This window comes from Eriocheir sinensis, chromosome 15, assembly GCF_024679095.1.
Source record: "Eriocheir sinensis breed Jianghai 21 chromosome 15, ASM2467909v1, whole genome shotgun sequence".
Classification (NCBI taxonomy): domain Eukaryota; kingdom Metazoa; phylum Arthropoda; class Malacostraca; order Decapoda; family Varunidae; genus Eriocheir; species Eriocheir sinensis.
The window spans coordinates 6,629,747-6,653,327 of NC_066523.1; the positions used below are offsets into that span (position 1 = coordinate 6,629,747).

Genomic DNA, 23,581 nt, shown 5'->3' on the forward strand with positions numbered 1-23,581 from the left:
ATGTATTGTTTATATATTGTGACTGGTCGGATATATTTATTGGATTGTATATTTTCAGTCATTTTTACTGTTTTTTTTTATTTTCCTATTTTATTATGTTTGTGATTAGCATTTACGGTACGTCTATACAATTATGGTAACAAAAATCTAAGTATGGACAGTGGAAAGATGTGTGAGGGAGGGAGAGAGGAAGGAGGTGGATGGATGTGTGCATAGTTAGTGTTTGGGAGAAAAGGAAGGAAGAAGAAAGGAAAGAAGGAAGGAAGGAAGGAAGGAAGGAAGGAAAGAAGGGAGGAAGGAAGATAGGAAAGAAAGAATGAAGGGAGAAGGGAAGGAGAAAAGGAGAAAAAGAAGGAAGGAAGGAAGGAAGGGAGGAAGGAAAGGAAGGAAGTTAGGAAGGAAGATAGGATAGGAAGAATGAAGGGAGAAGGGAAGGAGAAAAGGAGAAAAAGAAGGAAGAAAGGAAGGAAGGGAGGAAGAAAGAAAGCAAGCAAGCAAGAAAGAAAGAAAGAAAGAAACAAACAAACAAAGAAAAAAGAAAGAATGAAAGTAAAGAAAGATAGAAAGAAATGAATGAATTAATGAAGGAAGGAAGGAATGAAGGAAGGAAGGACAAATAAGCATGGAGAAGTAGGTGATTATAAGGTCAAGGATGAGCGGAAAGTACACAAATTTGACAGAATGATAAATTGCAAAATGGAAACGGAATATCTAACTATCTATCTATCCATCTCTCTCTCTCTCTCTCTCTCTCTCTCTCTCTCTCTCTCTCTCTCTCTCTCTCTCTCTCTCTCTCTCTCTCTCTCTCTCTCTCTCTCGTCCCCTCACCGTAGACCCAGGGCGTGTTCCTGAGCCTGGCGCCCCGCAGCAGCAAGTTGTCGGTGGCCAGCGATGTCGTGTCCGGTCGCTCGTTGCCGCGGTACACGTCCAGCCGACCCTTGAAGTCGTAGAGGTTGGCGTGCGGGAGCTGGAGGGGGAGGGAAGATAGGGAGGAAAGTGAGAGAAGTGGGGGAAGAGAGGGGGAGAAGGGGTGTTACTGTGTGCATGGAAAACTATAACAAATCAAACACATCACTCCCCCAGCACGCCAAGGCTATACTTATAAGGTGCCAGATGAACAATTCCTACATCAGAACAATTAACAAACCAGTACCATACAACAGCACACTCCCACTGACTTTCCTCCCCCCCCCCCTCCCCCATGCTGTTCCTTCGCCATTAATTAACCAACCCATGCACTTCCTCTTCATGCTGCACCCTTGATAAAGACAAATTGACAAACACGCCCTAATTATACTTTCCCTGAGGTGTCATCCCCCCACCCCCTCCCCAACACTCACCTGGCACTCCACCACGGCCCTCATGTCGCTCAGGTCCTCAGGTGTCTGCAGGTGTTGCGTCTCGCCGGGACACACGAACGTCTGCACCGGGGAAGAGGAATAAAACAGAGGTACTAAGGATATAAAAAAAACAGAAGAAAGGAAACAGAAGAAACAGGAGAATGAAAGTAGAATAAAGCATCAATGACTCTAAAAGGAGGAAAGCAGAGTGAATGATAAAGAAAGAAGAAAGAAAACAAAAAGAAGAGAAGGAAGAAAACAGAACACAGCATCGTTAATCAAAAAGGAAGAAAACATAGGAAAAGATCAGCAACTAAACCTGTTGAACTATTAGCTTGATTCAGACCTAACGCAAAGAAAACATAGACCAACAACTTGGCAAAACAGAAGGAAAAATCTCACTCACAAATTCTATCTGGACGTATTTGGTGGAAGCTGGGAAGGTGGTCTTTTTAAGGGGGCGGAGCTTAGGGTCATATTCTTAAACCTTCCGGCGCTAAAGCACATACATTTAACAAGGCTTTCGTGGGATTTGCGGGCATTTCCAGGGGTACTTTTGTGACCCTGGTGGTAGTCTGACCCTTCCTCTGTACCATGAACGTAAAGAAACACCCATGGAGACGCGTTTGACCTCTTATTTTGCCTTTAGATATGATGGATGCAAGAGAAGGGAGCGTCTAACAATACTGACCTTAGTGACGAGGGTAAAGTGAAGGCCTCCATCCTAGTGTCTCACCTTCAGGTTGGTCTCGCCGTCCAGGTTGGCCGTGGTCACCTCGCACTTCGCCTCGGGGTTGGAGGACAGCAGCAGCAGCAGGTCACATGGGAAGCCCTCCTCGTCCTCCACCTTGACCACGTCCCCCACCACGATGTCCTGATTCCTCACCTCCTGATGGCGGGGAGAGAGAGTGAGATGGTGTGAGGTTGGAGGAGAGGTGGAAGGCAGCGTTGCCAAATTGTCGTACTCTGAGCATTGCATTTATCATTTTAGGCTCCAAGACCGTCGTAATCACATAAACAATGATAGAAAATTAAAGTTATCGTTGAAACTATTAAAGAGTGATGGTTTTCGCTCTTTTTTGCTTGAGTTATCAGTCAGAAACTAGGAAAATGCAATGCGCTGCGTACGATAATTTGGCAACGATGGTGGAAGGGTGAAAAAGAGGTGCGAGAGAGAGGGGTGAAGGAAGAGAGAAATGGAGGGGTGAAGGAGCAAAAAAAATAGGTAGAGTGAAAACGAAATAGAAAAGAGAAATTGCAAAGAGAATGAAGGCATCTATCCACGTGTTCCTGGGCTTCATAAACGGAGAAAAAGGAATGTGGCACTTTTATTTATCTTAGAATTCCACTGAGGTGAGGTGAGGTGAGGGAAGGGGGAATATGAGTGAGGTAATGGCTAACTGTGATTGTGTGAGTGATAACAATGATAGTGGTGATGATATTGATGGAGAGGAGGAGGAAAGGTGGTCATAGGACACGAAAGATGACAACACCAATGCTAGAACGCTTCTCCTCTCCTCCCTTCCTCTTCCCCCTGGTGCTTACTTTGACCTCGCCGTCCCTGAGCACCGTGGCGGGGGAGTTGTTGACCTTGTTGTCCTCGCGGTGCCTCAGCCAGTCCTCGTACGCCTGCTTCACCGCCGTCACGCTCACCACGAACACCAAGGGCAGGATGCTCGTCATGGGGGACACCGGGCTCTCGATCGACAGCTGGAAAGAACATGGGTCGGTATCCTCAGACGCCTCGACCCTCACAACAAATATTTCCAAAGGCCACAAAGGAGATCAGTCGGGTTCTCGTGAGTGTTTTTTTTTACGTTCATGGAAACGCAGGCAACAGAAAAAAAGTGTAGAAGCCTTCTCAAACTATTGCCAGGCTCATAAAACTATCTGTTGATATACCAACCCAACCTCCTGCAGACTTCTTATGTTCCTATGTTCTTATGTTCTTAAACTTTAACGGGAAAAAAAGATACACCCAAATAATGATATAGATTAGTAATTGTAGAGTCGTGATAAAAAGAAAAAAAGATATCCCGCGTAGTTGACCGCTCTTTCGGCCACCTCTTCGGATTCTTTACAGGAGAAGCGAGTAGCGGGCTTTTTTTTATTGTTGTTTTCTTTTTGTGTGCCCTTGTGCTGTCTCCTTTGCTGTAAAAAAAAAATAGCTGTGTGTGGCTGCGGTAGGTACTCATCTCCGCACCGTTGACCCTTTGAGCTTGTGGTAGGCAAGAACCTGTTGATTACCGGCACCATTTGAGAGGGTGTTTAGTAAGGCCGACAATTTTTACACTCCTGAGCGAGCAAAACTCGGCCCGGAAACCTTCCGGGCATTAATGATGATAAAATGCAATTATGATGTGAAGTGTAAACTTGTGAAAAAAATATCGTTATATTTTTTGTATAATTTCAGGAGTATTTTTATTTGTATCTTTGAAATCTGGAATAGGAGTATTTGTATTTTTATTTGTATTTTTAGATTCAGGAATAGAAGTATTTTTATTTTTATTTGTATTTTTAGATTCAGGAATAGAAGTATTTGTATTTTTATTTGTATTTTTAGATTCAGGAATATAAAAGTATTTGTATTTGTATTTGTATTTTTGGAATCCCGAACAAAAGTATTTGTATTTGTATTTGATCCAACCCTGAACCCATCACCAGCGACAGTTCAAACAAACATATGTGCGGTGGTGGAATGCATTTCTGACATCAGACGATTGCCCGGACGACCTAAGTGTTGGGGGATGTGGGGCTCATAGATTTAATGTGGGTGTCCAGAAGTGGCTTTGTGCGGTGCGTAATAGTGACACGGGGGTGTGAAAGTCGAACAGTGAAGAGTGACACGGACACGTTCGACAACTGTGCATATATGTAAAATATGTGTATATTAAGTAGGCTTATGTTAGGTCCATGTATGTTATGTATTATACTTATTGTTAAATAAGTTGTAGTGTAGCTGAGCGGAGGATCGCTTTTTAGATAGGAAGTACTCACAACCGGAAAATATCGTAAAATACCCTAGAAAATGCTCAAGATCTAGTATAACAAAAATATCTAGTTTAGTAATTATAGACTCCATGAGACGACACTTTCACCTTAATTAAACGACAAGGTGAGGAAGGAAAGTTTGGGCTCCTCTTACCTGAATGATAGTGACGAGGAGGAAGTAGAAATTGGCGATACGTCGGAACTGCTCAAACAGGTTCTTCGGCAGGAAATTGATCCAGGTGTACTGCAACGAGAGCGAGAGTGCATGAAAGTGAAAGTGAAAGTGAGAGGAGGAGCAAATACGAGAGAGAGAGAGAGAGAGAGAGAGAGAGAGAGAGAGAGAGAGAGAGAGAGAGAGAGAGAGAGAGAGAGAGAGAGAGAGAGAGAGAGAGAGAGAGAGAGAATAGTAAAATCGTGAATGAACGTGAAATAACAATGTGTATTTTTATTACAGGAAAGAAGGAAAAAAAATAAAGTCCTGCAAATAGTTGATAGAATAGCCGAAAAGAGGGTACAAACACACACACACACACACACACACACACACACACACACACACACATACACACACATAACTTTAACATAATCTAAGTCCCAGGTGATAAGGAGTCCTATTACATTGTTTGCTGATAAGATAAGCGTTACAGTGAGTCAAGAATAGGAGGAGGAGGAGGAGGAGGAGGAGGAAGGGGGGAAGATAATGGTATGACGTCATCCAACAGACTGTACTGTATAGCTGACATGCATTATTCACTATCATCAGCATTCACCATTAATATTTCATCATCATCATCATCATCATCATTTTCAGTATTTTCTTTCTATTTTTATGCAGTGTGGTTCTCCTCGTCGATGTTTGTGTCTTCCTCCTTCCATTCTTCCTGTTTTTTTCTTTTATTTCTTTTTCTTATTACCGGGATTTTTTTCTCATTCATTTTTGCCCTTGAGATGTTCCCTTTACTGTAAAATAATAGAGCTTTCCTTCCTCTTCTCCTCCTCTTTCTTCTCTCATTGTCATCCTCATTCTTCTCTACTTCATTCTCGTCCTTTTATCATCGTTTCCTTCTCTTTTCAACTGCATTTTTCTTGTTAACGTTTCCTCCTCCTTCTCCTCCTCCTCCTCCTCCTCTTCCTCTTTCTCCGTATATTCTTCTCCTCTTCCTATTTTTACCACAACATACTTTTCATTGTCAACTATATATGTCTTTCTTCCTAACATTTTTCCTCCTCCAATTCATTCATTATCTTACATATCTTACATAGTTTCGCTTGCTCGCCCACTTATCAGTATTCACTTAACCTTATTTCTCCTATCTCTCTCCACACACACACACACACACACACACACACACACACTACATACTATTTCAAATGTTATTTCAATGTTGTTTTGTATGCCAACGCTTTTCGTTAATTCATAGTAAACAACAACATTTGTAAACAATAATTATCATCCCCGGTAACTGTTGCATTTACCGTTGAATGTATATTTTCAGCCCACGGTTAAATACTCACTAGAAACCATCTATTAATTATTACTATTAATATATTATATTCTCTCTCTCTCTCTCTCTCTCTCTCTCTCTCTCTCTCTGAGCCTCACCTTGGAAGTCTTGATTTGGTTGTTGACGTATTTAGGGATCTTCAGCGGCTCCGGCAGGTTCTCCGGCGGGCGGCCGTTCACCAGCACCGTCCTGGTGGTGATGGGCTGGCCCTGCGGGGGAAGGGGCGTGAGGGAGGGCGTGGCGCGGAAGAGGAGAGACATGGGCGTAAAGGAGCATCCTTAATGCACAATGGATGAAAAAAATAAACAACTTCAACAAAAAATAGACTACGCATGTTTTAGGGAAGGTAGGGGTAAGTTGTTCTGGAGTTGTTTTAGAGGAGGACATCAAGCTTCGAAGCTGCTCTGGTAAGTCGGTAAACAGTTATTTAGGCGCTGACACCTCCTTAACACCGTGTGAGTGGCCTTATGATGGGAGGTGCTTGTTAGAGTCGTGGCCATCCGCAGGCTTCGACTGGTGCGTGCACACCATCCCGCTGACTACAACGAAAACTAAATGCATCTTTTGCTAAGAATATGAACCCTCATTAAAAGGAAAATCCTTGATTACTAAGTGTAATATGTATAACATTGTACTAACACTGAGAAGCAGTTCCGTAGTCGTGCCTTGAAGCAGTCTCTGTGCTTGGCCTCACGGAAGAGGACCCCAGCGTCAGGGTTTCCAGTGTGGATACGAATATATCCTTTGGACAGTTTTTGACACTAGTACAGTCGTGGGACACAAGTGTTAACACAGTTTCCAAAATGTTTCGGACACCGCTAGCGAAAGACGGCAACTATCCAGCAGAGAAGCATTCGAGTTATATAAGATGTATGTGTGTCTGTGTGACACACAGACACACATACATCACACAGTGTGTGTGTGTGTGTGTGCAAGGATCAAAGAGTGTGTGTGGGTGTGAGAGAGATATTATTTAAGGATTTTTCTGACGAAATTGTGAGCATCAACTGCACGACGATTATGTTTCTTTAAAAAAATCTGTTATGAATGCTCTTGTTTCCACTAGTGCACGATCTGTAATAATATTTCTGCATTCCATGAGCTACAGACTTGCTTGGCTTTGGTCGTTAGTGTGCATTCTGGAGAGAGAGAGAGAGAGAGAGAGAGAGAGAGAGAGAGAGAGAGAGAGAGAGAGAGAGAGAGATTAATTTCTCTTAAGAAAAAAAAAAAAGTGCAAAATAATAGCCTAGTTTTCTTAAATGCATAATAATAACTTAGTATTCGTAAATGCAAAGCAATAGCCTAGTTTCATAAATGCAAACGAATCGTTTAGTATTCTCAAATGCAAAATAATAGCTTTGTAATTCATTTCAATTCATAATAGCCTACTAGTTTCTTAAATGCGCCGGGTGGCATGGTCGATGACGTCATTGCATAACACTGTCAAGCGAGAGTTAAATGGTGGTATCATTATATATTTTTAAACCATATCAGAATATTTGTGCACCTTATCCATGTTTTCTTCGTATTTTCTAAGCGAGGACGTTGCAGGAATGAATACAACATCGATTCAAATGCATAATAGCGTTATTAACAACTTTAGCTGTCAATGACTAAATTTGAACGAAGTGTAAGGAGACATTTTCGTCCGCGAATTTAAAAGTTGTTATCAGTGTGCACAACTGACAAATTCATATCTAATAAATTATGTCGAGTGTATATGTAGTGACATATCTGAACATTAGCCTCCTTCCATGCGGTGAATATATTTTAAAGTCGGAGCCTGTGAACGAAACTCAGTGGACAGTGTGTCATCACTTGTGTCCCACGATTGTACATTCTTATGACGCTGAGCACAATGGACACGAAGCTGAATATGCAGGCAAAACTGAATACTATATTTTAGATGGTTTCTCATATAAAATTGATTACTTTATACATATCAAGCCAGTCGTTATTACTGCTTTTTCTTGTAAAGAGTGAACACCAATGTAAACATAAATTATTAAATGAACATCTTTTAGGATGGTAAACAGTATGGTCACTGCAGTGTCCTGTTGAAACGGCGGACGGACTTAAGCAAGGAACCCCGAGTATTGTGACGTCACCGCATGGGAGTCAGTCCGCCTTGAGCCGCGAGTGCATATGGGAGGTGAACGTTACCTTTGCAAAAATCAAAACACTTCTGCAGATTTTATTGCGTACCGAAGTGTGTGGGGATGCTCGGCGACGGTATTGCTTGATTTGTGACGAATTCATTACCTGGAGTTAAACCGTAATACTTCCCGAGAGTGTGGAAACCGAAGGAAAGTGTGGAGGGAAACTCAGAAACACCACAGCCCCGCGAGGCCCTGCAGGAGGAAGCCGAATACCGCGCCCCCCGCAACACATCGACGGTAGTGAGTGTTGAGTGGCGTGTTCACTGTGTTGTGATGTGTGCTGTGCAGCCGTGTGTCTCCATTCTGGCTGATACACGCAGAGCCGCGGAATAGGAGAATTTGGGCAACTTCATATCAGGCACCATGTTGTTACCAGAAGAACTGCGGGAAATTCAAAGTGACACTGATGCAAGTTATTTATTTTATTTTTTTCATTTTATTTATTTATTTATTTCATTTATCTATTTTTTATATATTTATTATTATATTTTTTATGTGTGTGCTGTAAGTGCTTCTTGGAATTCGTGACGGTACCTAAACACCAAAAAAAAGCAACTGTGTCAGGATTAATTTAAATTTTGTACGGCTATCTTGGTGATTTAACAACATGGCGCCTGTGGTCAAGTTAGCCAAACTCTCAGTACTTATCTACTCTAATGCCGTTTCCTATTTTCGTTTGTTTTCTCCCATTTGATAGTTTTAAGCTCTTTTTGAGGGTTTCCCGGCATCTTTCTGTTGTATGGCTCTGGATATGTATATAGAATGACGAGGTTAAACGTATACTGTACCAAAACAATCCTGTTGATTTGATTGTGTACCGAAGTGTGCGAGGAGTCTTTGTGACCGTTTTTCTTTGTGGTGACGAATTCATTACCTGGAGTTAAAGCGTACCGTAGGAAGGAACATATTTGAGATTAAACCTTATGTATATACTGGTGACGTACGTAGGCTACTATTATAAGATCAATATAAAGGATATTATGAAGAAGTAGGCTACTAAGATCAGAATAAACACTATTACGATGATGCAGTAATCTAATATGAAGCGCAATTAACTTTCATGTTATGCTGAAACGTTATAAGCACTACGATGATTTTAATAATGATCAGTCAAGTTATTTGGCTACGAAGATCAGATTAGAGGTGCGAAACAACAACAACAAAAAATAAATAAATAAGTAAAATAGAATTAAGGAATAAGGTTTGTCGGCCGTATTTTGCAATCTAGTCATTAGTTTATGTAATTAGCGAAACGTATTCAAATATGAAGCCCAGTTTAAGTGTCATTTATACTGAAACGTTGTAAGTTCTACGCTAATCATAATAAAGTTGAGTCTGTTTTTGGAGTCTACAAGTATATATAGCCTAGTTTTTGGAGTCTACAAGTATATATAGCCTAGTTTTTGGAGTCTACAAGTATATATAGCCTAGCATATTATGGAGAACTTTACCGTAATTTTCTAGGTTTTAAAATCAAAGAAATGAGAAAGCTTATAGGCTAAATATTTGCTAGAACTTGTATAATGGGCTACAACAAGAGGAAAATGAGAGGTTGATAAAAGTAAACAAAAGGTAATATATAAGACTATGGTGTATAAAAAAAAAGTGATATATTAGCGTCGGGTCTGTCAAAAGAAAAAAAGTTATATATAAGAAAGAATTAGTACACGTAGGCAGGACATTTTCTGTGTGTATACCTGAAGGCGTATGAGCCGTGATTAGGCTACCGCCGGAAACACTGATGACACACCTGAGATAGCCAACCTGACGCCCCTTAATCCCCCTTCCTGACCTCCCTCCCCCCTTGCCTTATTACCATCCCCTTCCCCTCCCTCCCTCCCCTTCCTCACACCATGACTCGAAAAATTACTCATCAGTCCCATAAAATGCAGCATTAGCGAAGGGAAAGGAATAAACTAAAAATAAGAATCAAATAAATAAAATAAAATAAACGAATAAGGTTTGTTGGCCGTATTTTCCAAACCAGTCATTAGTTTGTGATTAACACAAGACGTATTTAAATCTGCTTAACTTAATATTCTATCGTACTGATCAACTCAAGTCTCTGAAACCTTTAAGTATTCTGTCTTCATTCTAATCCAATTCAGGTTTACCAAGTCTAGCTGTTAATATAAAGACCTATCGAAATTTTATTTACTCTGTATCTTTATAAAACCCTATTCAAACTATCTAGCCTAATACTATTCTGTTTTCATATAAGCTTTTTTCAAATTATTTAGTATTGGACTGTCTTTATATAAATCTCTCCAAATATACCTAGTACCTAATTTCGCACTGTCTTCCGATAAATCTCTCCAAAAATACCTAGCCGTATCATGTTTTATTATGTTCAAAATGCCCAAATTAACTAGCCTACACTATTTTTCTCGCAAATTTATCCAAGTTTTCATAGCCTAGTGCTACAGAGCTATCATAATTATCTAGCCTAGCCCATAAACCTATCCTAACTACGTAGCCTAGTATAGCCTGCCTAGCTTAGTTCATTGTCTTCATACAAGCCTATCCAAATAAACCTAACTTAATTTACAAGGCGACCATAATTACCTAACCTAGGCTATAAACGTATCCTAATTACCTAGCCTAGCATAGTTTAGTTTCCTTGGTCTGCCTCCTTTGTGCTAAAAGAAATAAAACAAGGAACCTGTGTGTGTGTGTGTGTGTGTGTGTGCAATAAAGATAAGCCAATCACGGTGACTTCTTGCTTAATCTGTTTTATTATTGGCGTCGTCGTGGTTTAGGAAGATGTAGCAAATTCCCCCCCGTGTTATTTTGTCTACATATTAAGCGTTTTCAGTAGTGTCACCGACAAGTCAAACGAAAGCATACAACACAGCGTTTGTACTGAACACGAATTACAGGCGCGGTGCCAGACGACAGGCGCCACCGCCCGGGAAAAAACTGTCATGTACATCACTTTTCAGACTCAAGTACAGAGTGCACACTGTCGGAAGTAGGAAGATGGAGGAATTCGACGATTTGTTCCTAGAGGACGAGTACAGATCGCCTGTGCTTAATCCTTTGTTACTAGGCTTTGTATGTGCCCCTCATCCAGCGGCAGACGATTTCTCCGTGGCAAGAGTTATGTTTACAGTTCGCATGTATGAGTTCTGAGCCAACTCTAAGTTACTCCTTGTTTTAGCTTGATGTCAACTAAGATATTGCAAAAATATATATTTCCTCGCCCGCACACATATTTCCCAGGTCTATCCGGAGAGGCCCGTGAAGAGGGAAAACATAGCTCCCTCCCTGCACGGGGGAGCACGACAGACCGACTCAATCGGCGATCGAAATCTAGCCGACCAAGTCGGTCTGTCGACGATGACTGGCGTGTCTCTAGAGCTTAGGAGACCGCTGGAGAATAAAATGTTTTGTCTTCCAAAATAAGACATGACTATCGTAGTTTATATGCATTTATTAGGGAAGCACAAATAATAATATTAAATTCGGCCCTCATTACATCTAGTTACCAGAATTATTACGCAAAAATTAATCTCAGTGTAACTAGGCCCTTAATCTGAGGGCTTCTTTCTCCTCTCCCTCCTCCTCCTCCTCCTCCGCTTCCTGTGTTCTAACTTATCGTGGCAGGAAGCGAGATAGTTCACAGATGTGTGTTATCTGACTTAAGCTTCACAGGACAGAGGTTCCTATGACACTACGCAGGATAGATGGATTTCCTAAGTCATTTTATCTTTGGAAATTCACGTTCGTCGGGAATATGGCGGGCAAGGCGGCGTTTACGAGCTTTGGGCCTCATGAAACCACAAGTGGAGGGAGGCACGTATGCACAGCCGACACGTCTACACGGGCAGCAGGCGAACCCGGACAACAAGGGAATCATAGTTAGCACAGTCACGGGACTTGGATCCACAGAAATTGCATGAATATTGGTAGTTAATATGTGATGTGAGATGATATAAAAATAAGTAATAAACCTATAGCTGGGATGGGATGTTAAGGTAAGGAGGGAAGGAACTGTTCCTGAACTAAAGTTTCAGAGTATTATGAACCATCATACAACAAAAAAAATAAAGTTTAATACATGTGAGCTATTTATATAATAATAATAATAATAATAATAATAATAATAATAATAATAATAATAATAATAGTTTTATTTCGCCCAGCGGCATATATAAAAAAACAGAACAAGGAAACGAACGAGATCGAAGTATATATATATATATATATATATATATATATATATATATATATATATATATATATACGTATATATATATATATATATATATATATATATATATATATATATATATATATATATATATATATATATATATATATATATATATATATATATATATATATATATATATATATATATATATATATACAGTAGAGGAAATAGTTCAAGGACAAAAAAAAAGGAAATAATGATGAAAAAAAGCCCGCTACTCACTGCTCCAACAAAAGTCAAGAGGAGTGACCGAAAGATAGGTCAATTTCGGGAGGAGAGATGTCCTGATACCCTCCTCTTGAAAAAGTTCAAGTCGTAGGCAGGAGGAAATACAGATGAAGGAAGATTATTCCAAAGTTTACCAGCGTGAGGGATGAAATAGTGAAAATGCTGGTTAACTCTTGCGTCAGGGATTTGGACAGTAAAGGGATGAGCTTGAGTAGAAAGTCGTGTGCGGCGAGGCCATGGAAGGGGGGGAGGCATCCACTTAGCAAGTTCAGAAGAGCAGTCAGCGTGAAAATATCGATAGAAGATAGAAAGAGAGGTAACATGGCGGAATAAGAGGTAGAAGACTATCAGTAAGAGGAGGAGAACTGATGAGACGAAGAGCCTCAGATTCCACTGTGTCCAAGAGAGCTGTGTGAGTGGAGCCGCTGGAGAACCGCTGGGTGACGTGTGGGGGACACGTGAGATGCATACTCCATACGAGGGCGGACAATGCCCCTGTATATGGAAAGCAACTGTGCGGGGGAGAAGAACTGGCGGAGACGATCCAGAACGCCCAACCTCGAGGAAGCTGATTTAGTGAGAGAGGAGATATGAAGTTTCCAGTTAAGATTTTGAGTTAAGGATAGACCGAGGATGTTTAGTGTTAAAGAAGGTGACAGCTGAGTGTTGTTGAAGAATAGGAGATAAGTGTTTGGAAGATTGTGTCGAGTTGATAGGTGGATAAATTGTTTTTTTGAGACATTGAAGGACACAAGGTTCCTTTTACCCCAATCGGAAATGATAGCTAGGTCTGAAGATAAGCGTTCTGCAGCCTCTAGTCTGGAGTCATGTAATTCCTGTTGAAAGGGTTTTCTGCTGAATGAAGTTGAATAATGCAGAGTGGAGTCGTCAGGGTATGAGTGGATAGGACATTTTGTTATGGAAAGAAGATCAGTGATGAATAACAGGAAGAGAGTGGGTGATAGGATAGAGCCCTGTGGAACACCACTGTTGATAGGCTTAGGGGAAGAACAGTGACCGTCTACCACAGTAGAGACAGAACGGCCGGAAAGGAAACTGGAGATAAAGGAACAGAGAGAGGGATAGAATCCGAAAGAGGGCAGTTTAGAAAGCAGAGTTGTGCCAGACTCTATCGAAAGCTTTCGATATGTCTAGCGCAACTGAGAAAGTTTCACCGAAACGGCTAAGAGAGTATGATCAAGAGTCAGTTAAAAGAGTAAGAGGATCGCCAGTAGAACGCCCCTTGCGGAACCTATACTGGCGATCAGATAGAAGGTCAGAAGTGGAAAGGTTCTTTTGAATCTTCTGGTTAAGGATTGATTCAAAAGCTTTAGATAGACAGGAAAGTAAAGCTATAGGGCGGTAGTTTGAGGGATTGGAACGGTCACCCTTCTTAGGCACAGGCTGTATGAAGGTGCATTTCCAGCAGGAAGGAAAGATAGATGTTGACAGGCAGAGCCAGAGGCGAAAGAGTTTGACCAGGCAGGGTGTCAGCACGGAAGCACAGTTTTTAAGGGCAATAGGAGGCACTCCATCAGCTCCATAAGCCTTCTGAGAGTTGAGGCCATATATATATATATATATATATATATATATATATATATATATATATATATATATATATATATATATATATATATATATATATATATATATATATATATATATATTATCATTAGTAACTAAAAACTTGTTTACTCCTGTTATTATTTGTGCTTCCCTAATATATGCATTTCTCACGTCCCTTCCCATTTCTTCCTTTCCTTTCTCATGTTCCTCTAGTCTTGTTGCATAATACACGAGTTTCTCCGTAAAAAAAGATATCATGTGCTCATTTGTGCATATTCCCGACGAACGGGAATTTCCATAGATAAGATGACTTAGGAAATCCATTTCTCCTGCGTAGCGTCATAGGAACCTCTGTCCTGTAAGGCTAAAGTCAGATAACACACATCTGGGAACTATCTCGCTTTCTGCCACAATAAGTTAGAACACAGGAAGCGGAGGAGGAGGAGAAGGAGAAAGAAGCTCTCAGGTTAAAAGTTGCAATGAGATTAATTTTTGCGTAATAATACTGGTAACTAGGTGTAATCAGGGCCGAATTTAATATGTGACGTCTCATGTGGGCGGACCTTAGAAGACCGCTGGAGAATAACATATTTTCCAAATTTTTCCAAAACAAGACTATCGTAATACAAATGCATGTAGGCTTGTTTTGGAAAAATTTGGAAAATATGTTATTCTCCAGCGGTCTTCTAAGGTCCGCCCACATGAGACGTCACGAGCTGGACAGCGATGATTGGTTGTGGAAAGCCAGGCACCACATACCCGTAGAGACTTGCGAAGTATGCCGCCCGCACATGATGATTATGTTTAGAGATTATGCAAGAAACGCACCAACATACGAAAAAACAGCACTGCTCTGGGATTAAAGTCACAGCCACGAAATAGAGTCGGACAACGGTACCTAGCGGTCAAAAAGATGCGAAATGTCATCAGAAAACGCAGCATCTTCCCTTCTTTCCCTTGCCTTATGTCATTTTCAGGTTCTTTTTAATGTGAAATGACAAGAAAATAAATATTTCTTTATACAACACCAACTTTCTGGGTCTCAAAGAGCATTATATTCTATTTTATATTCTTCAAAATACATTCCTACGGGAACTTGACTGCTGTGGTGCTGTGGTTACTACTCGCTGATTGGCCGATGAAAAGCATTTGCTGGCGTTTGCCTTTTGGGCAAACATATCACTGAGCACGTTTGGTCTCGTTTGCTTTTGAATGCTTCCGTTTGACTTGTCGGTGACACTACTGAAAACGCCTATCACTTCTCAGAAGCTCGAGAAAGTAAAATTAATATCCTGTCCCGTTTTTTTCTCTTCGCTATTTTTTTTGTTCTTTATTTTCTCGTTTCTATATTTTCCTCTTTTCTTTATCTCCATTTTATCATTTTCTAAGGAGCAGCATGTTCTGTTGTTGTTTTTTCATTATTATTATTATTATTATTATTATTATTATTATTATTATTATTATTATTATTATAATAATAATAATAATAATAATAATAATAATAATAACTATTATTAGGGTATTATTATTATTATTTTTTTTCATTATTATTATCATTATCTTTATTTTTACCTCGCTCTCATCATTATTATTATTATCACCTTCTTCTTCTTCTTCTTCTTCTTCTTCTTCTTCTTCTTCTTCTTCTTCTTATTATTATTATTATTATTATTATTATTATTATTATTTTTATTATCAGTATTATCTTTTTAGCCTTGACACGCTCCCTTCCCTCCTAATAAACACAAGCAAACAAACAAGTAGATGTATAGAGACAAGGCATCCGTCGCCTTCTATTCCTTGACTTTCCTGAGGTGATGCAATATCCTTCATCACGGAATATGGAAAAACCCACAATTGTTATAAGCGTGGGACGGACGAAGAGAACGTACAGGTACAAGGTTGGCTGTGACCTTATTAGAACCAGGGCCCAGCAGTTGTTTCCTCGTGTTGATGGGATTGCTGGATTCGGCCGAGGCAAGCACAACACTGTCCCCCCATTTAACTAGCATGTCTATCATTGGTCCATATGCTTATAACGTACAGGATTCCCACTACGACTATTTCCCTAGGCCACAGAGAAGATCCTTAACCGGGTTTTCCTGGGTGTATTTCCCGTTTATGGCGCGGAAGTCATGTAAAACTGTCACTAGGATCATAAAACAGTCCATGAAAATCCCAGCAACTTAGACGAGAGGCTTTTCAAACAGATGAACCGAGGTGCCTATATGTTTAAAAATACTACGGGCTCTTGTGGTGGAGGAGCTGAGATTCTTTTTATTACGTGGAGCGCCTGGACGTCACTTCCCTTATGTGTTAATAGTTGCTTGGCTGTGCCTGTGAAGAACATGGTTGGCGTTTCCTGACTGAGATAGAGAGAGAGAGTGAGAGAGAGAGAGAGAGAGAGAGAGAGATAATAACGTTCCTGTCTGTCTGTCTGTCTGTCTGTCTCTCTCTCTCTCTCTCCCTCTCTCTCTAATTTAAAATCTTGACCTAATTCAGTGTATTATCCTATTCAAATGAAAGAGGAGAGAGAGAGAGAGAGAGAGAGAGAGAGAGAGAGAGAGAGAGAGAGAGAGAGAGAGAGAGAGAGAGAGAGAGTAACGTGAATGACATAATTGTTTAATGCTGTGATGATATAGTTTCAAAGCATATAATTTTAGGATCCATCTTATCTGAGGTTCATGAATTTCTTGTGTGTGTGTGTGTGTGTGTGTGTGTGTGTGTGTGTGTGTGTGTGTGTGTGTGTGTGTGTGTGTGTGTGTGCAAATTCGTTCACCCTTTTAAACAAAACAATAAGCTGAAACGTTACATTTATTTATACCAACACCATTTTCCCATGTTTCAAAGCCGGTCAACATTACCAAACACCCATTTCCTCACGTTCCTATATGCATAACACCAAACCAGTGACTCACTACCTGCGTAAAGCCTTCAGGTGAGCAGACAGTCCCGTCAGGTGAGTCAACAATGCTTACAGGTACACCGGATACTTTAGATAACCATAGATAACGACTCACCCTTCTTCTGGACGAGCCTCTCCTGACTCCACGCGACATTGTCTTCTTCTACGGCGCCTCCTTACTCCTGCTGGTACCGTTTTCTCTGGCGTGGTACAGGTGACGGGTAGAGGTAGACGGTGCACCCCCACGCCCCTCAGAATGTTGTCATAGTCTTCACGTAGACAGCGAGATGAGAGCGAGGAGAAAGAGCAACCGAGGAAACCGTGCTCTACCTCTCCTTTTTTCTTTCTACAGCAAAGGAGGCAGCTCAGGGCAATAAAACAAAACCATCAACAAAAAAGCCCGCTATACGCTGCTCTGACAAAAGAGAGAGAACGAGAGGTCAGAGGAGAGGTCAGTTTTGGGTGGAGAGTTGTCTTGCGTCCTTTCCCTTTCTCCTGATGTTCGTAGTGTCTGGTTTTGTTTGTGTCTCCCCGTGAATTTGTTTGTTTGTTTGTGTGGTCTGTAGTTGGGTGTGGACTAGATGGAGGCAGCGTTCCCATTTGTAGGTGGATCGTTATTTGAACAGATAGAAGAGTTAGACAATTATTTAACTGATGGCATGATAAAAGCAAGGATGATCTTTAATACTAGTTTACATCTCATCAAACCTGCACGATAATGATTCCCATATACGACAATCAAATCAGGTTAGTTAACGTTGATTTATCTTTCCCACCTATAGAATGTGCTGATGATGAAGTTTTGGGTGACGAGTTTGATTGAATGCTGGGGGAGGGAAGGGGGAGGAGGGTGATAGCTTTCTGGCAGTAATAGATTAGTGGATTGTCTCAAGTGCTACGATGATTTGGTAACATTGCTGATTGGAGGTCACTTGTTTGTTTGTTCGTTTCACTGTTTCACTATTGTTACAGCTGTTTTTTTTGTTTTTTTTTTTGCCTGGGTTCTGAAATGCATATGTTGTCAGTGCTGTCTGTTGATTTGTCGCTTTTTCTTGCTAATGTTATGAAAAAAAGGGTTTGGAGAGAGAGAGAGAGAGAGAGAGAGAGAGAGAGAGAGAGAGAGAGAGAGAGAGAGAGAGAGAGAGAGAGAGAGAGAGAGCAAGCATAGTAAACCGATTAGAGGGGGTCGTTTTGCTATCCAGGGAAATTCTGGGAAGGGTTGTTAGGTCTTATGTCTCGCTTTTAAAACATAAACCACGATATAGGACGCCGTTTTAACACCACAAAATCTAACTAACACCACCAGTCACAAAGTCAACCAGTTATAAACCCACACCAACCCACTAACAACCACTAACACCATAACAAACACCAACACACCTCGAACAACGCACCGCACACCGACACTCGCTCACCCACACTACTACTACACCATCGCTTCGCCCCCGCTCACACTCACGCACTGCCTTTATCATCGTCCTTCTCTACCCCTTATCGCCGCTATCATCGCGTTCCGATAGCACGCCCACCAACCAGCTTCCTGTATTCAATCTCTTGCAACGCCCTTTACCCCTTAGCCAGGCTTTCAAAACACCCCTGTCATGTGAGTCACTCGTCACTGTAGGGTTTTGGTTCGTAGGAACTGGCCCTCTCCTCCCCCCCGCTTCCCCGCCCCCCGCTCCCACCTACATACGCACACATACGGGCTATCTTGTATGTGTTGTTTAGTCTACCAGGAAGTCACTCTCTCCATCCCACTTACACCCCCCCCCACACACACACACACATACGCACTCATAGCTCATTTTAAGCTTTCTTTTTCTATTCTCAATTTTTCAGGTCAACAAGATATGCATTTGAGTGCGACCAAGATGTTGATTCACTTTAATTTCATGTTTATCTCTCGGACATTCACTTTTCTCCTGTTTACATTCAATCTCTTGCGCACCTTTACTTCATTTTACTTTTTTTTCCCTCTTAATCTTTCAGGTACTTAATATATATGCATTCTGTGGTAAGTGTTGTCTCACTTTTGTTTCGTGTTAACCTCTCATACATTCTCTTTTCGGTCGTTTCTGTTCACTCTCTTACACACTCTTACCTCATTTCCCCCATCGTTCAGGTAATTAATATATATGCATTCTGTGGTAAGCTAAACGTTGTCTCACTTTTGTTTCGTGTTAATTTCTCATACATCCACTTTTCGGTCGTTTCTGTTCACTCTCTTACACATTCTTACCTCATTTTACCCCCCTCCCCTCCATCGTTCAGGTAATTAATATATATGCATTCTAGGACGAGCAAATTATTGTTGATTCACTTTTGTTTCATATTTATCACTCATACACTCACTTTTCACCCGTTCCTATTCACTCTAACTCTCTTACCTCATTTTAACTTTTTTCTCCCCATCGTTCAGGTAATGAAAATATATATGCATTCTAGGGGATGTGAACGTTGACTCACATGTGTTTCTCGTCTATCTCTCGTTCATTCACTTTTCACGTGCCTCTTTTAAGGGGCTATTACACTGGGCAAATTTTAAGTGGATCTTCAGTCAAACCACGATTTCCGCTGGCGTGGTTCTCATATTTGCGTGGTTTTCTGACGTGTCCACGATCTTCCAAAGCTACGGTAGGTTTCACTGAAGGACGACGGTATTACTCACCATCATCATCAGCAGCAATAACAACAAACAATTGAGAACCACGTTAGCGGAAATCGTGGTTTGACTGAAGATCCACGGAAAATATGCCCAGTGTAATATCCCCCTTACACACCCACACACCATTTCACTTGTCTTAACTCATTCTTTTAGGTGATAAATTAACATATATTCATTCTAGGGCGAGCAAAACGACGACTTGCTTCACATCTCATATGCACACATACCCTCGCTTTTCCCTTGCTTATATTCATTCTCTTACGCACTTTTATCTCATTTCACTTTTTTCTCCCCAATCATTCAGGTAATTAATTAAGGTGCACATTCCAGGGATAGCAAAATGATAACTTGGTTTTGCTTCACGTTCTTCTCTCTCATTCACTCACTTCTCTCTTGCTTCTTTTCAGTTTATTACGCACTCTTACCTCATTTTAACTTTTTTTTTATCTCAATCTTTCAAGTAATTAATATATATGCGTTCTAGGGTGAGCTAAACATTGTCTCACTTTGGTTTCACGTTTCTCTTTTTTTTTATGGTCAAGGAAACAGCTCAAGGGCAACAAAGAACACACACACACACACACACACACACACACATACACACACACATACACACACACACACTGTCCACTAATTCACTGCTCCTGCAAATCAAACAGAAGGAGACACACTTATACACTATTTATACACTCTACTTTCATTTGCTTCTCTGTTCGATCTTTTCTAATCTCTTTTTTATTTATTTATTTATGTATTCTTTTTTTCAATTACGTATACTTGCTTGGGAGAGAGTGACGTATGTTTTCCTTCCCCACTCCTAGTTCTCTCCTACACTTGCTTTCCATTTGTTTCTGTTCAATATTTTCTATCTAATCTTTTTTTTTTTTTTAATGATGTATGCTTTCTTGGGAGAGTGTGTGATGTCTGTTCCCCCTTCCTTACTCCCCGCGCTCTCCTCACCTGGGGTACACAACAACACGTGCAACTCTCTCTCCCTCATTCGCCCTCACTCACACAAGCACTGGCTCTCACTCGCCTTCTCTCACTGTGATACGAGGCGCGTCACTGAAGGCCCAGCGTCGTGTAGCTTCTGTAAAATGCTTGATCCTCCGTTTGGTTTATGATTCTTGTTATCGCCATCCGGAAATTCCCTTCTTCTCTTTTATTCCTATTTCGTGTGTGTGTGTGTGTGTGTGTGTGTGTGTGTGTGTGTGTGTGTGTGTGTGTGTGTGTGTGTGTGTGTGTGTGTGTGTGTGTGATATGTTCATTCATTTTTATACTTTATCCATCTATATCTATCCTATCTATCTATCTGTTAGTGTGTGTGTGTGTGTGTGTGTGTGTGTGTGTGTGTGTGTGTGTGTGTGTGTGTGTATTTTAGTATTAATTCATTTTTGTACTCTTTTTGTCTATTTATCTATCCAGCTATACGAACATCTATCCATCTATTTTCTATCTATCTCTATCTAACTACTTATCTATCTATCTGTTTATCTCTTATTGCTTGACCATAACACACCTTTAACCTTTACAACACAGGGCATCCCACGAGTTGCGTCATGCAGGTATGGGGAAGGAGGGGAATGCAGCGTGACTGGGACTCGGAAAACTGCTTTCTGTCCCTCTTCTCTTCTTCTTTATTGTAATTTCTTAATCATTTTGTACACATAGATCCAACAATTTATATATATGATTTTCACGGTCTTTCCCTCTCGTTTCCCAATACTACATGCGTGGGGTGGATGAAAGGATCTGAAGTAACATAAGACAACCGTTGGGCGGTAGACGTGTAAGGCGGTTGGCTGGAGTTAGAAGGAGTCTAGATACGAGTTTATGATCTTATGAATTATGACACGCCTTATCTCTGCACGCTGGCTAGGAAACAGATCACATTGTAGAGTGACTTTACGTTAGTGCCTTTCTGTGTACATACGAGAATTGCTTTAAGTAGTATGTATGTACAGGAATTTTTCATCATCTACAGCTTATGAGTTACTGAATAATCACACCATCTTTGCACGCTGGCCAGGAAACAGATCAGTGTAGCATGACTTTATGTTAGTGCCTTTCTGTGTACATACGAAAGTTGCTTTAAGAAATGTATATAGGAGTTTTTCGTCACCTTGAGTTTATGAGTTACTGAATAATCACACTTCACATTTGCACGGTGGCTAGGAAACAGGAGATCAGAGTGAGGAATGACTTTACTGTTAGTACCTTTCCTTGCATACACGAGAATTGCTTTAAGAAGTGTGTATAAGATGTGTATTGACCTCTGTTTTGGCTACTCTTCACTACTCTTTTTTTTAATTGGAGGAGTGCGTAGCGGGCTTTTTTTTGTTTTCATACGTTTTTGCCCTTGAGCCGCTTCCTTAACTGTAAAAAAAAAAGGAACAGGGGTATATAATGACTTTTTGTGGATGCCTTTCTCTGCATATACGAGAATTGCTCAAGAACACACACACACACACACACACACACACACACACACACACAGTAAGAATGACATCTACTTGTAGTGCACCAAACAGAAAAAAAGACCAGGAATGTATTAGAGCTTAAGCAGCATTTATTAGTGTTTGGTTTGGTTTTGTAATGTGATGTGTGTGTGTGTGTGTGTGTGTGTGTGTGTGTGTGTGTGGTTTCCATAACGCAACATCCTCGGACTCTGCTTCCCGCCTCTTCTCCATATCCTTTCCTTCTTGCTTTAGTTCTTTACGGCAAGGGGATGCAGGACAAGGGCTAAACAATAACAACAGTAACAACAACAACAAAAATAATGACACCCCCTTCCTGCACCCTCCAAAAAAATGACTAAAGATTTCTCAGATGAAGTTCAGTAAGTCATTTCCATAGCTGTTCATAATACTCCCCTATCCATAGAGTTCAAGTCAAAGGAAGGAGGAAATACAACACAAGGAAGGCATGCATCTGATGTTACATGTTTTTCTTTCTTCCTACGTGCATGACGAGGCCTTCTTAGTATTATAATGAGTGACGTAATGGTGTGGAGAGAAAACGTGTGCATTTCAACAGTAACTCTCTTAATTCCTTTGGCGTTAGCGAATGAGCTGACTATATTGTATGATAGCACTTGTATACGTTGGTTCGACTATGCAATTATGAATGTGCTGTAATAAAGGGAAAACGTGTGTGATTCAGCTATAACTCCTTCATTTTCACGTCAACGGATGAGCTAACTAACTATATTCTTTGCCAGACTTGTAAGGTGGCTCAGTTATGTTGTTATGAATATACGTGAAATTACGAGTGTAGGTACTGTAGACATTTAGCGTTATAGTTATTTCTAGAGAGTGAGGGTTAATAATTTATCTGTAATCAAGTTTGGGCCATAGAAGAATTTATTTTCATGTTACCTGCTCACGATAACAGCTGAGGAAGATTGTAAATATTGTCGAGTAGAACAAACTTTTTTTTTCCACGCCACTCTTCTTTACCCTCTCTTATAGGAGCAGTGTTGGGCGGGAGATTTTGTTTCCATATGTTTTTGCCCTTGAGTTCCTGCCTTTACTGTTAAAAAAAAAAAAACTAGCGTATTTCCCATTACTACTACTACTACTACTACTACTACTACGACTACTACAGACTGACAGATAGACATACAGAGAGACAGAAAGACGGACAGACGGACAGACAGACAGATTGATAGATAAATAGATAGATGGATCGATTGATTTTGGGGAGGGGGGTTGAGTTCATCGCTAATCCTGAAGGCTTTCTTTTCCCACAGGAAGCGTCTTATCACGTTTCCGTTGTTTGCAAGCTGGGAGAGAAGGATTATGCAATATCAACTGAGCCTTGGAAAGAGTCACGTCACGTCCACATCATAGCCCGACTCGATCCAACTATAGACGTTATATAGCTTCTTTTTTTTTTTTAGCAAGGGAGGCAGCACAAGGGCATAAAAAAAGGAACAAAAAAACAAAACAAAAACCCCGCTATACGATGCTCCAATTAAAACAAAAAAGAGCGATAGGTATGT

General features: G+C 40.6%; 1 protein-coding gene across 7 annotated transcripts in view; it reads right to left on the reverse strand.

Moving 5' to 3' along the window:
* LOC126998852 (phospholipid-transporting ATPase IF-like) overlaps nucleotides 1-20,660 on the reverse strand; it is a 36,336-nt gene extending 15,676 nt beyond the window's left edge. Inside the window, exons 1-8 of one of the 7 annotated variants that reach the window (XM_050861012.1) lie at nucleotides 20,593-20,660; nucleotides 17,029-17,323; nucleotides 5,935-6,045; nucleotides 4,486-4,575; nucleotides 2,886-3,050; nucleotides 2,077-2,229; nucleotides 1,341-1,421; nucleotides 829-967 (exon numbers count right to left, since the gene is read on the reverse strand). In XM_050861012.1, coding sequence (XP_050716969.1) covers nucleotides 829-967; nucleotides 1,341-1,421; nucleotides 2,077-2,229; nucleotides 2,886-3,050; nucleotides 4,486-4,575; nucleotides 5,935-6,045; nucleotides 17,029-17,067 — 778 coding nt within the window. In that variant the 5' untranslated portion in view covers nucleotides 17,068-17,323; nucleotides 20,593-20,660. Of the gene's footprint in view, nucleotides 1-828; nucleotides 968-1,340; nucleotides 1,422-2,076; nucleotides 2,230-2,885; nucleotides 3,051-4,485; nucleotides 4,576-5,934; nucleotides 6,046-17,028; nucleotides 17,329-18,293; nucleotides 18,378-20,538 lie in introns of those variants that run through there. The other 6 variants (XM_050861011.1, XM_050861013.1, XM_050861016.1 and 3 more) reach the window with 6 other exon arrangements.
* Nucleotides 20,661-23,581: the final 2,921 nt, after the last annotated feature.